This window comes from Camelus bactrianus, chromosome 8 (genome assembly GCF_048773025.1).
Source record: "Camelus bactrianus isolate YW-2024 breed Bactrian camel chromosome 8, ASM4877302v1, whole genome shotgun sequence".
NCBI classification, from domain to species: Eukaryota; Metazoa; Chordata; class Mammalia; order Artiodactyla; family Camelidae; genus Camelus; species Camelus bactrianus.
This window is the reverse complement of record NC_133546.1, coordinates 14,791,375-14,809,107: the sequence shown is the minus strand read 5'-3', so window position 1 is coordinate 14,809,107 and position 17,733 is coordinate 14,791,375. Positions and strand designations below refer to the sequence as shown.

General features: G+C 35.7%; 1 protein-coding gene and 1 long non-coding RNA gene across 4 annotated transcripts in view; one reads left to right on the top strand and one right to left on the bottom strand.

The window, feature by feature from the left end:
• Nucleotides 1-168: 168 nt before the first annotated feature.
• The window catches only part of KATNA1 (katanin catalytic subunit A1), a 30,434-nt gene continuing 12,869 nt past the window's right edge, over nt 169-17,733 (bottom strand). For both annotated transcript variants that reach the window (XM_010965695.3, XM_074368190.1), the window contains exons 5-11: nt 9,497-9,618; nt 8,470-8,575; nt 7,436-7,594; nt 2,960-3,086; nt 2,323-2,457; nt 1,701-1,827; nt 169-532 (exon numbers count right to left, since the gene is read on the bottom strand). In XM_010965695.3, the coding sequence (XP_010963997.1) occupies nt 334-532; nt 1,701-1,827; nt 2,323-2,457; nt 2,960-3,086; nt 7,436-7,594; nt 8,470-8,575; nt 9,497-9,618 (975 nt within the window). In that variant the 3' untranslated portion in view covers nt 169-333. The remainder of the gene's footprint in view (nt 533-1,700; nt 1,828-2,322; nt 2,458-2,959; nt 3,087-7,435; nt 7,595-8,469; nt 8,576-9,496; nt 9,619-17,733) is intronic.
• LOC141578340 (uncharacterized) lies at nt 4,622-17,723 on the top strand. Of its 2 annotated transcripts, XR_012508547.1 has the most exons (4): nt 4,622-4,849; nt 4,940-5,087; nt 15,819-16,003; nt 16,405-17,723. It is a non-coding gene; the product is annotated as an uncharacterized LOC141578340 (long non-coding RNA). The 2 variants fall into 2 exon arrangements; XR_012508546.1 differs by having other exon boundaries at nt 15,819-17,723.

Here is a 17,733-nt window from a genome sequence, read left to right as displayed (position 1 = left end):
CAGAGCCAGTCTTCCTCACCAGCAGGAACAACGGTCGCAGGCAGTGGGAGAGAAGATGATACCCTCAGAAGTGCTATAAAGACACCTTTTCAAGCTAAGTAATAGTATTTGTGCTGCAATATTTGTCGTCAGTGAAAGAGAAACTGAATAATGTTAAAGTAAAACAAATTTGCTTGTAGCTTTAAAAGTTGCCTTTATTCAGAATCATACTTTTTAAAAAAATCTTACCATTATGAAAGTTTAAAAAAATATAGCGCTTGGTGCAATGAACTACTACATTTAATTATTATTCAAACACTGAATGCAGGTTTCTCACAGTTTACATGTGAGAATTTAGCATGATCCAAACTCAAATATCCATTTCTCGTATCTTTCAATGTCTGCAGCAGACACCGACTTGGAGACCTTTTTTAAAGCCATTTCAAAATCCTCCATGGTGGTAGGCATGTGCATTTCTTCTCTGGAAAGATTTCTGATTTCTTCCGGGGTCAGACCTTCAATCCGCCTTCTCATTGCCATCAAGGATGCATCCCTAGGTTTTACATTTAAAAAACAAAAACAAAAAAACCAGAAAGTGATGTTTTGGTTGAGTAAAAACTCGTAAACAACATTTTTTCCGTGCGTGTGTTATTCTGTTATTACATATACATATGTAGCACTGCACAGAATCTAGTATTGGACCACAGGTCTGTTTTGAGTTGTTTTCTAGCAGTTAAATCTTCCATGATGAAATATGAGTGCTAATCAACTTAAATAATTGACACTAAGCATGAAGCCCAAGAAGAAGTAAAAGGATATAATAAGATAGCAACTGAATTTTACTAAAAGTGTACCATAAATACATAAGCACCATAGAGACAGGAGAGAAACTGTTAGCTAGAAGACTACATATTTTTCTACTACATGTGTAAGAAAAGCTAAATGACTAAGTCAGATGGTCTCTCCTTCCTCCCCCGCCTCCTGTATTAATGCTATTTTTGTTTTTTAAAGAGGAAACTTCAGATTCAACTACCTCTTTCCTTTCACCCAGTTTCATCCTTAATAGCAGCCACTATATATGTGCAAAGGGACAAACACAGCTGTTTCATACACACGTTATCACTAAACCTCACATCAGCCTTGCCTGGTATGCTTACCTGAGAGGTGAGAAAACTAGTGCAGTCAAATACCTCGCTAGTAAGTGTCTGAACTAACACTTAGATTAGGACAAAATTTACTTGAGTCAGCTGGATTAGAGACCATCTCTTCTTTTTACTGCTCTTCCTATCACATTTAGGACATTTTCACTGAAAATGAGATTGTATTCCCCTTTGTCAGGCCAAATCAATCTATTTCAAGTTATACTTCCTCTGTTAACAGTATGTTGAACGAATGTACCAACATTAATTTTTCTAATCCAAGACAATTAATGATTTTCTATTTTATACAAATTGTTCTACCATTAGCTTTTTGAACCTGCAGCTTTTAAATGAACTGATGACACTTCACTGACACGCAAGATACCCAAATAACTTACCAGCACCAGATAACACTAAGTACCAAAACTCGTGTCTGTGACTAGATTATAATGTGGGTCTTCATTCTTCATCCAGACTAGATTATAATGTGGGTCTTCATTCTTCATCCATCTTAATTCAACACAAAACTTCATAATAGAAGTTTATACCCACAAAAACCTATGCTTCCAAAATAATTCATACCTGCACACGTTGGTAATGTCCGCACCTGAATAACCTTCCATGTTTTCTGCTATACTCGCAAGGTCAACATCATCAGCCAATTCCAGCTCACGTAGACTTATTCGTAACAGCTCCTCCCTGCCTTTTGCTAATGGTAGAAACAAATTTTAAAATGTAAGCCTTCGGGAGATGGGTGTAACTCAGTGGTAGAGCTCATGCTTAGCACATAGGAGGTCCTGGGTTCAAGCCCCAGTACTTCCATTTAAAAAAAAGGAAAAAAAGATTTTTTAAAAAATGTAACATAAACAATTTTTTACTTTTCTCAAGTCTACTTCAAAAAGTTGTTTTTCCAATTCTTAGAGCTCATCTGGTTAAAAAATGTAAGAGTTATTCCTCATTTATTTTATTTTTAAAATTTTGATTTTGATTAATTTTAATTTTTGTATTGAAGTATTTCATTGAATTTTAAATTTCCTAGTATCAAGGCTTTAGGCTCTAGATATAGCCAAACTAGTTAATAATAATAAAAGACATCCTACGTTTGCCTTTAAAAGGGAAGTTAAGTAATTAATACCAAATTTTAAAATTTCTATGCAAAACTACCTAAGAGTTAACATGAACTTTCTGACTCAAATGAAGATACCTGATGGTAATGGAATATAGATTCTTTTTTCAAGGCGTCGTCTTAAAGCCTCATCAATATCCCAAGGAAAATTAGTAGCTGCCAGGACCATAACCATTTTGGAAGGGTCATCATTTTCAGAAGCACCTCCAACACCTTAGGGAAGGGTAAGAATACAGTAAAAAGACACAAAATAGATCTCAACTACTGAAAGATTATCAAATATTTCACAACATTAAAAGGCAATGTAATCATCAACCCTCCTTAAGACTTATAAAGCTAACTGGTACATATATGAATTTGTTGTCCAAGAAAAGTGAGTTTTTATAGTGTGCAAAAAATATGACTTAAAATAAATTGAATCAGTTCAGCTTAACTACATAGCAATTAAGAAAATTCTTCAAAACCATACATATCCCTCTCTAAAGCCAATTTATCTCCATTTATTTCGATTTTATGGCTAAAAATAAGATGAGTGTATACGCCAAAGGGTGCCCTGTGAATGAACAGCCATTATTTCTGCTGTCACCACTGTCAGTGTGCCCGATTTACTGCTGTCCACCTCCATGACCTCCTTGCCCCCCCCCCACTTCGTTGTCTGGAGCTGTGTGGTTAGCACTAGGAGTGGGGCTTAGTCAGTTCACACATAGGCACGTACCATCCATCTGAACCAGCAGCTCGGCTTTCACCCTTCTGCTTGCTTCATGCTCTTCAGAAGTCCCTCTGCGGCTACAAATGGAATCTATCTCATCAATAAATATGGTGGCTGGAGAATAAAATCGAGCCTGAAGGAAGAAACCATGCAACACCACGTTTTTATTTCATCTAAAAATAATCTATAGTTTAGCAATTAGAACATAGCCACACTGCACATCTCTCCCTCTTGTCCTAATTCTGGGGAGAAAGGACAGAATTGGAAATGCTGAAATACAGTTTCTAACATAGAATTATATACTTAAATATTACATGGCAACTCTGTACCATTCAATACTATAACTATTCAATACTATAACTGGCTATATTTATTTATGAGTCGTATAAATACAGGATTATCCTGTCACAACAATGATATGGGTAACAATGGTGGGAAAACATGTACAGATATTGGTAAGTGTTCTAAAGTTCTAGAAAAAAATTTGTTAAATGAATCATTACCTTAAATAAAATCATATAGATTCCCTCTAAGAAATTCTAATTAAATAGCTATTTTTCATTTGGCTGACACAAGCGCAGCTGACCCCTGAACAATGCAGGTTTGAACTGCATAGGTTCACTTATATGTGGATGTTTTTCAACAGTAAATACTACAGTTCTACACAGTCTGCGGCTGGCGGAGTCTGCAGATGCAGACGAACCGTGGATACAGAGGGCTGACTATACGTTATATGTGGATTAACCTCCATGTTGTTGAAGGGTCAGCTGAGTTTTATCCTTCAGAGGACAATCCTTAAGGATATCCTTAACAGTCAATTTATATGGCCTAAGGTTTTTGGTTTTTTTTTTTTAGATAAAATTCATATAACATAGAATTCACCATTTAAACCATTTTAAAGTGTACAATTCAGTATTTAGTATGTTCACAATGTTGTGCAACCATCATCACTATCAAATTCCAGAACATTTACATTGTCCCCTAAAGATAACCTGCACTTCTTTCCTGCTAGCCCTCGGCAATCACTAATCTATTTTCTGTCTCTTGGATTTGCCTAACCTGGACATTTTAAATAAATGGGGTCATACAATATGGGGCCTTCTGTGTCTACCTTCTTTCACTCAGTATGCAACATTCAATGGTCAATATTGTAGCAGATGGAATACTTCATTTCTTTTTATGGCTGAATAATATTCCCTAAGTTTATTTTTGAACATTAAATGCATTTCTTTCTTAAACCAAAGGATGGGGAAAATTATCTATTACGTAATAGATCTAGTCAAGTATTAATCTAGTAAATAGTTGTGTCAGGACTCAATAGTATTACCCTTTTCTAAAAGAAGCATTTTATTACAGTAACTAAAGCTTACTGTTAATAATTTTTAAACAAAATATCCAAACTTATAGAATCATGGCACAAGAAATCTTGAACCTCAATGATGACAAAGATTTCTCAAAACAGCTTAAGTGAACAAACAGCATTTTAAAGGTTTTTCTAAAAATAGAAGTCCACAACAGCAAGGGAACATTAGACTTGAACATGCCAAGTGTACTGGGCCTCTCAATTCTTTGAGCCATGAGGTTACAATCTAGTATCCTCTATGAGGCAATTAACTGGGTTGAAAGCACTGTGCCTCCAAAATATGGATTTAGTTTTAGTCTGCTCACTTAGAAAATCCTCATATTTAAATCTCATTTTCTTTTCTAGTTAAAAATTTGAATTCTAAGTCATCTATCCCCTCTAAAAAGATAATACCATTTTGAGTAAGACATCTTTATTTGGATTTTAGGTATGATGTACAAACATTTTTGTACTTTCTTTTCAAGAAACAGAGGGGAAGAAAAAAAAACTGGATGGAGGGAAAGAAAGAAAAAAGCAAACATGAAAGAAAATTTGTAAGTGAAATTCTAGCTAGCAACCAGCTACCAAGAGAACCTACATTGACAAAAATTAACTTTCAATCTGTTTGTTGCCACACCAAGCAGAAACGACTAGACTGATTCTTTCCCAGTACTGAGGGTGTGTGGAATGGTCTGACTTAAAGCTGAAGCTGTGTGGCACATGTAAACTGGCTTTGGATGACCTGGGAAGGGGACACTACTTGTTTTTGCCTGCAGGGCACCCCTTCTTCTGGTAAGAGAAACTCTCTTTTTCATTTGTAAATCATCTCTTTCTCATTCTTATTCCACCAAGAGAGCCAACTTTGTTGGAGTCCCAAGGGTATGATTCAGGCCAGGCCAATCAGATCACTCCAAATCTCTAGCCAGAATGAAAGGTCCAGCATGTGATTCAAAAGAGGCCAAATGTTAAATCTCTTGGAACAACCGAGAATTGAAGACTAATTTCTCAGGGATTACCATAAGGAAAACAAAAATTAGGCCTAGGCTTCTGACGGCTATCTTGGTCACCATACGGACCTGCCAATGTCAAGGACAACCCACAGGTAAAAAGAGCCCAAAGCTCAGGGAGAAACAATTCCTGAGGATACTTGAATTGCTGGGTCCTGCTACGCCTGAAACTCTAAAATGCACCTTCTGATCATTTCCAGTTATGTGACCCAATATATTATTCTTTCTGTTTGAATACATTTGATTAGATTTCTGACACTTGAAAATAAAAGTTCTTGACAATACAGCAAAAATTATACAATTAAGTTTTTGTATGCTTTGTTACCAAGTCATATGAAAAACTCTGGACAGATTTTAGTAATATTTAATTGGCTTCATTCAAAATATAGGCCTTGAAGCATGCTCACTTGGAGGGATTCTTGGTGAGGGGCACTCAAGAGAGAGGCAGTTATCTACAGAGAAGTCAAAACCAAGATATAAGAGGCAGTGCAATTTTACTCCTTGAGAGAGTCCATATAACATACAGAAAAAAATCAAGATGGTTTCAAATGGGCCATAACCAAAATTCAGAAAGGCAGAAGCTCCAAACTGCAGGCACTGGTTTGTGACTGAGCCACTGCTGAAGTGAGCAACTCAAAGAGCATACTCTAAGTAAGCAAGGATTTTTTAAAAAGATGGTTAAGATTTTCCTAGGCAATACTAGGGAAGCCAGTCAAACATAAGCTGTTTGATAAGCCTTTATAAACCACACTATAAAAAGATACTTAAATTAGCACTCTGTAAGAGCCTTTCCCTCAAAGAAGAAAATGGTCATTTTTCCCAAATATAAAATCCTACGTTAAAAAATATATCAAATAATTTTCAAACAGCAACATTAATACTTATGAGCCCTTATGAGTCAGGCTCTGTGTTAAGCAGTGTACATGTATTAGCTGATTTCACTCTCTGAACACTACAGAGGTAGGTCCTAAATTATTGTCCTCCCCGTGTAGATAAAGCAACTGAAGACTGGGAGGACTGGGAGAGGAATTTTCCCAGTTAACTAGCTAGGAAAGTGACAGAGGTGGGAACTAAACCCAGGCCACCTAACTCTAAGGACTCCACACTTCGCCAGTCTATTTAGCTTACATTTTAAAAAGGCCTAGTTATTCTGGCAATATAATTTTCTTCCCTGAAGCAAATAGCGTGTGAATTTTCCAAATGATCTCAGAGGTTCTCCATTAGACTCCTATTGTGGGGTAGACTATTAATAATCCATGAGAACCTACCAGAATTTGCATCCTGCCTTATAAATTATCGAAGTTCAAGAAGAAAGAAAATGGGAAGTGAAACAGGAAGAAGCTTTTACAGAAAATGGATAACCTGAAATTGTGAGGGGTTTTGTTTGCTTGCTTGTTTTACTCTGAGCCTAGGAAGGAAGATCTGGTATAATATTAGCATGGTCATTTAAGGTTTTATTCACTATGATTAAGAATATAAAGCTTTGTCACTGTCTATATAATATGCATAACTCTGTCCTCATGCATGTAATACACAATTTCTTAAATAAGGTAAGATGGAAATAATCTGTGAAGTGAAAAAGCTGTTGAATTCCATCCAAACACTCAACCAGAACTTGTTGAATTACACTTCTACTGATACTCAGTTGTGTGGTGGGGCAAGAAGGAAAAAAAACTCAATGTACTTAATCCAAAGACTGGGTCATTAAAGTCGGGGTATTTGGTATAGTTAATATATTGGAGGTAATCTAAGCTCCATATCTACTTAAGATTTTCATCTTTTTCTCATGATTGTTATAACACGGCATTTACTATATTATAACCAAGTCTGCTGATTGAAAAAGCATATAATTTCACATTGCTAGAGCCGATCAGTATGTATCACAATGCAGATCCTGTAATGTGAGCACATCCATGAGCTAACAGAGAAAAGCCCGTCCTCCAGAGGAGAGGAGACAAAGAGAAATGCAAGTCATTCATGTTAGTAAAAAAGTTCCGGCTGCAAGGGCACAGGAATCACACTCGGGGCACAAGTCATCCTGCCAGTGATTCTACATGTGTGCTGGAGATAGTTACAACTCACTTTCTCCCCTTTCAGAGGTAAAGAATCATTAGAGTTGTCTCAAACATTCACCATTTCAAACAGAAGACGAACAAGCTTCTCAGACTCTCCTCTGTACTTGGAAGTCAGAGTTGATGAAGAGACATTGAAGAACGTTGTCTTGCATTCCGTAGCTACTGCTTTAGCAAGGAGGGTCTTCCCTGTGCCAGGTGGGCCAACCATCAACACTCCCTGTTGGGAACAGAACAGCATCAACAAAGGATTCACCTGCCATTGTTCTAATTCACAACAATTCCATTAGTAAGGATCAATTTTCAACCAACTTTTAAAAATATTAAGACAAATAAAAGACAAAGGTAAACAGAATACTTTTTCACACATTTACTTTTTCCATTACAAAAGTAAAGTAACAACATAATTAAAAATTTGGAACTAAGAAATAAGAAAAACATAATCAATATAATATTGATATTGTATATCATACCAGATACCATTAGTATCTGGATATATTTCCTGCTGGTCTTTCTGCTCAAATTAGTTTTTTGTTTTTTTTTTTTACATAGTTGTACTCAAAGCATGACTATAACTTTTTATCTTGCTTATCACTTAACATTTCAAGAATCTTTAAAAATAAGTACAGAATTAGCTATTAGCATGTTTTCCAAATCCAAGAGTTTCTGGACAGTCTCTTTTCAAATCAGCACATGACTTTAAAAAAGTAACTCATTAGATGCAGATATGTCTTATTAATTTCTTAAGAACAATTCCAAGAAATACAGATACAAGTTCCGTACCATGACATGTAAAATGAAATATTTTTGCATTAGGTGACTTGTTTATACTTGCAAATGTAAGCTCACTATAAATCTGCTATGTGTCCAATTTTCCAAAGATCACATTGTACCTATTTCTTATTCTGGGAACCACACAACAGTTTTTGGTTTAAGCAAAGTTCTGTGTAACACAACATAGTTTTTAATTTAAAATTTGTTTTACTTAATACTCTATTTTCTCTTCTCACTTCCCACAATACAGACAAACATTGACTTTCTACAGCAATGCATCTGCCATTCGCTTTCACAGTGCTGTAACAGCAGTACACTTACTTTCCATGGTCTCCTAATGCCCTTAAAGAATTCTGGCATCCACATTGGTAAGACCACAGCTTCCTTAAGCAACTTTTTAGCTTCTACTAAATCAGCAATATCATCCCTGAAAGAGAAGATATTTTACCAACAACGTTAGATTATATATTTAATTCTGTGTAGTCATTCTTGAGATTCACTGGAAGCACATGATTTTACATTGCTGACAGAATGCTAAGTTTCTCCCTAGCACTGGTGAGCTAACACAATGTGCTGAGGCCTGCTATGCCAACCAGTATGTGGAAAGAACACAATCTGAATCTTTAATTCCTGGCAGTTCTGATTTTTTACCTGGTGAATGAGAACACAGGTTATAGGCCTACTCTTAAGTACTATCATGCCACCTTCTTTTCTTTTCTTTTCTTTTCTTTTCTTTTCTTTTCTTTTCTTTTCTTTTCTTTTCTTTTCTTTCTTTCTTTCTTTCTTTCTTTCTTTCTTTCTTTCTTTCTTTCTTTCGTTCTTTCTTTCGTTCTTTCTTTCTTTCTTTCTTTCTTTCTCTTTCTTTTTCTTTCTTTCTTTCTTTCTTTCTTTCTTTCTTTCTTTCTTTCTTTCTTTCTTTCTTTCTTTCTTTCTTTCTTTCTTTCTTTCTATCTAACTGGGAGTATATGTGTGTGTGAAATAAAAGCAACATATATTGGATAAACTTACAGATAACATGCATAAGAGTCACCGCTGTTTTACCATTAGAGGATGTCCCAAAAAGATGATAAAATTTTGTGATCCTGTTCCCATTCTGTATATAGGATTTTTTAAATTTAATAAAAAATTTATTTTATTACTACTTATTTCACTAAATTTAAAAATATCAGACAAAAACTGGTACAGCCTGAACCACAGTGAAGTTTTTCATTATGTGTCATGCTCACATTTCATGTACTCTGGGGTTCCATCCTCAAGGATGAGTCTTCAGTGCATGCCCACACTTGCTCCATTTTCTATTTCAAAAAGCATCATCAGTACCCAATTACTTTGTTGTGATATAACTTACCATCGAACATTGGGATTCTGAGAAATTATATCTCTTTCCAAAGCCTCTACTAAGTCTTTGTCATATCCAGTACTATCAAATTTATTTGTCTCTGGTTCTGTAACTGCAGCAGGTGATTTGTTCTATATAAATAGAGAAAAAGGAAAAAACAAGAGCTTTTGATTGACTTAAAAGTTACATTTTGTTTATGTGAATCAAAAACAAAGATTGAACTCAAGTGACATTTTTTCAAAAGCTAATGTAATAGTACAAGTAATAAGGAAAGAATCAAAGACTCTAAGTCGTCCTTCTACATCAACCTCAGAGTTTCATACTCAGTTTTTATTTTTACATAAAAAGTATGGCAATAGTGTTAAAGAAAATAAAAATATTATGCATATGAACTGACAAGAATAAAAAAATTGATTCTGAGATACACTGTGGTTACTAGCGAAAATCAGAAGAGACACCTCAGTCCTTAGATGGATTCCCTCCCAGTTTCTGTGATGACAGCCATTTGGGCTGCAGTTCTCAAGCTGTGCACTAAAGTAACCCACAGCACGATGGCAAACTCACAGGGCACTGCAGGATATTTTTAGTTTTTGAGGGAAACACAGTAACATCTGTTTGAACATTGGGTGAACTTTCAGCTCGAGGTAGTTCAGTTTTTACGTTAAGATTGTTGCGATCTTTTTCTTTTTTTTTCAACTTTTTTTAATTGAGTTATAGTCATTTTACAATGTTGTATCAAATTTCAGTGTAGAGCACAATTTTTCAGTTATACATGAACATACATACATTCACTGTCACATTTTTTTTCGCTGTGAGCTACCACAGGATCTTGTATGTATTTCCCTGTGCTATACAGTATAATCTTGTTTATCTAGTCTACATTTTGAAATCCCAGTCTGTCCCTTCCTACCCCCTGCCCCCACGTTAAGATTGTCACAATCTTTTCAATTGTCACAATTTCTTTCAATGATGCCGTATTTTTGTGAAGCTGGGTTTTTGGCAATTGCTGTGAGAGAAGATACAGTGGGGAAAATCAGTATGGAAGAAGAGTGAGAGTGGAATGCCTGCCTCCAAAGTCTGAGAAAGTGTGCAGTGTCCAACACGTGTTGTTAGGACATAAACAGTTATTTGAACCTAACTTCATAAATGGATAGGTTTCTTTTTGTCCTAGAGCTGCTGTAAAAAAATTACTGAGACACTCATGAATCTAATGAGTCAAGAAAATATAAGAAACTTTGCATCAGTGTAAATGATTATTTATTTAGTCTTAGGTACTAGGACTGGTAAACCATCTTCATTAACATTTTTTTTGCCCATAACATGACAATTTCTTTGTCACTGGTGTGGTCTAAAGTTGTAGTTAAGTCAGTCTAGACGCAGCCAATATTTATGATATTTAGTCTCACACCGGATGACCAAAGAAGCACTCGTCTCACAATTTACATATTCAATATCCAATAGTGACATAAAAATTCAAGGAAGGTATTGTGTAACATTTAAAAGAGGAGGTTATCTCTTATTTATGAAGTTAATCATTCAGAGATATTTATCAAGAACCTATTCTGTGCTAGCAGCCGTGGGGGACAGAAAGAAGACACTGTCCCTGACTACGGAGAACTTACACTGTAAGCCCAGGGAGGCACAAACAGAAGGCACTTTCTAGTTCTCTTTCTTTTCTCCTAGAACACAGTGCTGGGGGAATGTCTGCAGACACAGCAAAACAAATTTAAGCTAGGCAGAAAAGAGAAACAGTTCTATAGTAGGTCTGCCAAGGGGAGCTGGAATGGAATTTCAAATCTTAATATTTTTAAATAGGATTTTTATTTATTTATTTATTTATTCTTAATTTCATAAAAGATTGCTTTTTTTAATTGAAGTATAGTTAGTTTAAACGTTGTGTTGGTTTCTGATGTATAGTGATGTGATTGTTTCTGATGTACAGCACAGTGATTCAGTCATATATATATGACATATATACACATCAGATTTTATTTAATAAGTTGAACTAGTACAACTTCCTTTAGGCACACACAGATTCAATAGGTGAAACTACTAACAACTACCAGGAGAGGAAAGAAAGCAACAGAGAGATGAAAAAGAAGGCAGACTCCTTTTTAGTGCTCAACATAAACTTGAAGATGGGCCAGCTGATCAGGAGATGACTATCTGGGTTTAAACTCAGTTATTTTAAAGGCTGGCAAAGTAAGAAACACAAAATCCAACTTCACTGTCTCAAAAGAGTTAATTAAAAATGACAGCAGGGCTTTCTCTCACAGGAAGATGGAGCAGCCGTGCTCGTCACTGCTCCTTCTGCTAAGGAGAACCAAGACCCTTGGGCATCATACATTATGACAAGATAAGACTTTGAAAGGTACAGGGAACAAGGCAGACCAGAAAGGGAAGTTGGATGGAAGTTGGTGGTGACTTCTCTGGGTTTTCTTTTTCTTTCATATATCCAGACTTGAGGCTGAAGAAGCCAACAACCCAGAAACCACAACATGGGCAAACAAAGAAAGCCCCAACCAAAGCTTGCTTTCTCTAGCCATAAGACCAAGAAGGGGACAGGCTGGCAAACGACATTCTACTCCAGTAAAGCACCACAGAAAAGGCTGTGGCCCAGCCCTAATCAGGCCAGCAAAGGCCAAGTGGGAAGTCTAGATTTCCACACTTGGGAGGCTGTTATGAGGCATCCAAAACCCCCATCAGGGTGGTATCAGAGGCCAAGTAGGGAGCTGGAATTTTCATCCCTGCCAACCAGTAACAAGATCCCCACTCAGTCAGTGGAGACCACAGAGGGAACCTTCCACCCCACCTAGCAGTCACGAGGCACTGAGACTATGTCAGAGGAAGACTAGTAGAGAGACAGTATAAGGCCCCGACCACTTGCCACAGTCTCACTAGAGTTTACACGGAGAGCCTTTACCACAGCTCAGTGGCAGTAAGAAGACATCTCCCACTATTCAGGTGTCAACAGAGGCTGGGGAAGAGGAAGCCTGGGTTTCTACCTTTACCTCGCAAGGATGGCTCCTCTTCCCCCTAACCTTCCCTGCCCGAGCAGTGTCAGCTAAAAGAGTAGGTTTAAATTTAGATCTAGAGTACCATAACACAATACGAAAATGTCCAGGTTTCAACAAAAAAGTCACTTGTCATACCAAGAACCACAATCTCAAATTGAAGCTTAAAAAAGCAATCAACAGATGACAAAACTCAGATGACAGGTACTAGGATTTTCTGACAGATTTAAAAGCCACTGTTTGTTTCAACATGTTTGAAACAAACTAAAAAATAGAAAATCTCAGAAAGAATTAGAAAACAACAAATTAACCCATTTCAATACACATTATAACTAAATTTCTGAAAACTAAAGACAAAAAAAAAAAAAAAAAAGGATGTATCTAGAGAAACAATACCTGCCTAAAGGGGAAAATGATTTATATAAAACAGATTTCTCCTGAAAACCAAGAACCCCAGAAGGAAGAGGCAGAAAATTTTTAAAGAGCTGTAAGAAAAGAATTGCCAATCCAGAATCCTCTACCCAGCAAAAATATGCTTCGGAAATGAAAGAGAAATAAAAACATATGTAGATGAAGGAAAAGTGAATTTTGTCACCAGGAAAGAACAACCCAAAAGAAAGATTAAAAGAAGTTCTCTTAACAGAAAAGACACAATAGTTAAGAAGGAATCTTGAAACATCAGGGAGGAGGAATGAACACAGTAAGCAAAATATGGGTAAATACAAAAGGCTTTTTCCTCTTGGGTTTTCTAAGTTATGTTTGACAGTTGAAGCAAAAATTGTAACACAGATGGTGCTCTAAATGAATGTAGAGAAAATACTTGAAACAATTACAAATGGGGAAGGATAAAGAGATATAGAGAGATTCCTGTACTTCACTCAAACTGGCAACATGACAATACCAGTACCACTACAAATTCCATATATATAAAATCTAGAGCAACCACTGAAAAAGCTAATACAGACATATCATCTGCAAATATATCCCTCATTTAGTAGGTGGCCTTTTCATTTTGTTGATAGTTTTCTTTGCTGTGCAAAAGCTTTTCAGTTTGATGTAGTCCTATTTATTTTTGTCTCCCCTGCCTAAAGAAACACAACCAAAAAATACTGCTAAGACCAGTGCCAAAGAAAGTACTACCTATGTTTTCTTCTAGGAGTTTTACGGTTTCAGGTCTTACTTTTTAAGTCTTTAATCCATTTTGACTTTATTTCCATATTTGGTGTTAGCGAGTAGTCTAGTTTGATTCTTTTGCATGGCACTGTCCAGTTTTTCCAGCACCATTTATTGAAGAGGCTGTCTTTTCTCCATTGTATGTTCTTGCCTCCTTTGTCATCAATTAATTGACCATATAAGTAAGCGTTGATTTCTAGGCTCTCTATTCCATTGATCTATGTGTCTGTTTTTGTGCCAGTACCACACTGTTTTGATGACTGTAGCTTTGTAGTATAGTTTGAAATTAGGACGCATGATACCTCTAGCTTTGTTCCTTTTTCTCAAGGTTTTTTGGCTATTCGGGGTCTTTTATGTTTCCATATAAATTTTAAAATTGTTTACTCTAGTTTTGTGAAAAATGTCATTGGTATTTTAATAGGAATTGCATTGAGTTTGTAGATTGTCTTGGATAGTATGGTCATTTTAGCAATATTAATTCTTCTAACCCATGAGCACATATATCTTTCCATCTATGTTGTCTTCAATTTCTTTCGTAAGTGTCTTTTATCTTACCATATCTTACCTTAGCTCATTTTCTGAGTACAGAACTTTTACCTCCTAAGACAGACTTATCCCTAAGGATTTTACTCTTTTTGATGCAACAGTAAATGAGATTGTTCTGTGCTCGTTTCCTTTTCTCTAGTCATTGTACAGCTACTATTTAGAAGAATAGTAGCTCAACATAGAAAGACTGTCAGAATGCATTGTTTATTGAACAGAACAGGCTACTTTATAATTCTAGTTATTGCTAAAAAAAATCATGCATATAGAAAAGAATTAGAAGCATATTCATGACATTAACAAAACACTGAGTGGATAAGAATGTGAGTCTGAATTTTCTTTTATTTGTTCTATTTTCTAATGAGAATGTAATAAAAGATTTTAAGTTGGAAAAAAATCTATTCATCCTTTATGACTTAATGGTTTTATCTCTTCCATAAAGCTTTCTGAGTACCACATTCCCCTTGCAAGAATTCTGCTATGTTTAGTCACTAGCTGCCATCACTGTTTAGCATCTAATTGTTCTATAATTGTTTGAAATATATTAGTCTGGTCTCCCCAGATATAAGTTTCTCAACACTGGGCATATATTTTCAACAAAGACACAGTGGCTGATTTAGTTAGAAAAAACCTATTCTATACATCTGTTCTTTGCTACTCAACTCTTGAGGATTTCAGCAAGTAAGCAATGTCTATACTCAGCAAAGACACAGATAAGACCTCCTTTTATTGTAGCCAATTTTATGTTTATTTACTATACTCTCTCCCCTTACCCTGTTCCTGAAACAATGCAGAACCAAAGGTTGGTGGAAACACTGTATGTTTTAAACTGAAGGCTAAAATACTTTCACTGATAAATAAGAACTTTTTTTTTTTTAAGTGAGCCTCCTTTTGGGCAATTTGTTTTTATCCTACTTTTAATGTTTCTACTTTTGGATTTAGATAAATTAAAGGGTATTTTGAGTGCAGTCATCAACTTCTAAAATATTTCATTAAAAAAATTTTTTAATGCAATGGTAAAACTGTTTAAGCTAACAGCAAATACAGTAAAAATCTCAGTTACCTGGAATGTCTCGGAAAGAATAACTAATAGTTACTGATTATGTACTAGGTACCGAAAAATGTTATCTCATTTATCCGACAAAACCCCTATGAGACAGGTGTTAAAAATAACTATACACGAGGAAACAAAATTTAGAAAGACCAAATAGTTTATGGTAATACAGCCAGAAACAGCAGGGCTGCTGGTTAAATACAGGTCTACTTAATTCCAAAGCCCATACTCTTAACCATCATGCTATATTTGTGAAAAGCTTTATATTTGCCTGCTTTAACAAGCAAATCATATTAATTCAGTTTAATTTATCTTGGACAACTGATTTGCTGATTATAGTACCTCAGATTCTACACATCATTTCTCAGGGTATAAAACTATAGATATAAAATTTAAAAGGTATAGGATATTGAGCTCTACAAACCACAGATGGTTATAAGGCTTACAACCCAAACCCTAGATGACAGGCCAGAGCAACCTTGTTACTGATAATACTGCATGAAGTCAGATGCATCAGCCACCTTTACCATATTCTTCCTTGTTTCAGGAACTAAAACAGAACTGCTGTTGCTGAAAGTACAGAAATATAGGACTACAGAACTATGGGGAGAGGGGCCCAAAGGAACTGACTGTCCAGATGTACAAGGAAGAGGAGAAATTAAGATGATGACACAAAATCAAGAGCTAAATGCACATCTGTATCTTCATCATCAAGGAAGGTTGTGTTTAAAGGTGTGGCCTGGCTGGTTACTGGATGAGGTTCTTAAGCAGAATTACAAAGCTAGACTGCAAATTTAGGAAAAAGAACTTGAAGTAGGGGCTGATGTGATGTTTTGAAAAGGAATGGATGGGCAGCATTGGAGCTTTACATTTGTTATAACCCAGTTTCTACTTTGCCCAAGTGGTACGGAGGGGTCCTTTTGGTACAACAAAACAAAAGTTAGCCTGTACTTTACCATTTCATAGACTAGCTATGTGGCAGGGGCAAGGGACTGGGAAAGGCAGAAGTGGAGGGGACAGAAACTAAGTTCTTAAATTCCTATATGCTTCCTACAACAAGAGAGTATGTAAGCCCTCAAATAATATTAATTGGCACTGAAATCTTGGTTACAAATACCATTCCTCACTAATAGGAAGCAGGGTTCCCTGGAGAAATGGGAGAAATACAAGAAGAGCCTGGAACATCCTATTGTGCCAGAAAATGAGGAAATGCTCAGGGAATGGTGAGTACATGTCAAAAAGACTTAAGACTCAGCTTCAAAGGTCTCCCACTCCTCAGGTCTTGAACAATTTAAGCATCAGAAAGATAGTAACATTATAATTCATGGACTAAAATAAGAATCCATGAGTCCATACTGATTAAGTTAAATAAAGGGGAAGACATAGAGCTTTTATTATAGTTCAATGTCAATTCATGTTGAAGCAATAATGGCATCAGAAAATGGTTTTTTGATTGTCAAAGGAATAACTGGTCAGGCAACAATCACTGGATGCTAAAACAAGCACGCGAAATTTGGATGAGAAATAGGATATTTATATAATCTTAAAGTATCTCCCCACAAATTAATATAAAAGGATAAGAGTAACTTTATAGTGGAGAGACTCAGCAGACACCACCCTATCAAGAGATCCAACTTGTCACAAGTAATAGAACAAATAAATCACAAGTAATAGAAAAAATAAACCTCCTGTGCTTCCTTATATGATACACTGAGAAGAACAAAACTTCACTTTAGCGGTATTCCTGCCCAAAAGTCACAACCTTAATCTAATCATGAGGAAACACCCAGGCAAACCCAAATCGAGAAACATTCTACAAAATAACTCAAACACCAAGCCAGAAAAGATAAAGGCCAAGGAAATGTTTACATTGAAAGAAATATCACAACCAAATGCAATGTATGCTTCTATATTGGATCCCGGCATGATTATGGTGGGGGGAAAACTATAAATGACATTATTGGGATATCTGGTAAAATTTTATGAAGGTCTATGGATTAGATAACAGTACTGTGTCAATGTAAAATTTATGACTTTGATCACTGTATTGTGCTTATGTGAAAGAATGTCCTAGTACTTAGGAAATCAATTCTAAAATTTAAGGGTCAAAGGGCATGACATCTACAACCTACTCTCAATGCTTTAGGAAAAAGTACATACAGAGAGTAAATGATAAAGCATAAGGATAAAATATTAATAATTGGTAAAACTGGGTAAAGAATATATGAGAGTTCTTTATATCATTCTTACAACTTGTTTGCAAGTCTGACATTATATCAAGATACAAAGTTATAAAAAAAAATTTGTTGAACAGTGAGTGGGAAAAATTCTAGCCCAGGTCGAGTATGACTACGGTTTTATTATAATAGCAGATTTAATGATTAAAAATTATTAAAATTTGTACAGTCTTCATTTTTAAGGTTAATAAATAACTTTTTCATTTACGAAAATCAGTAACATTT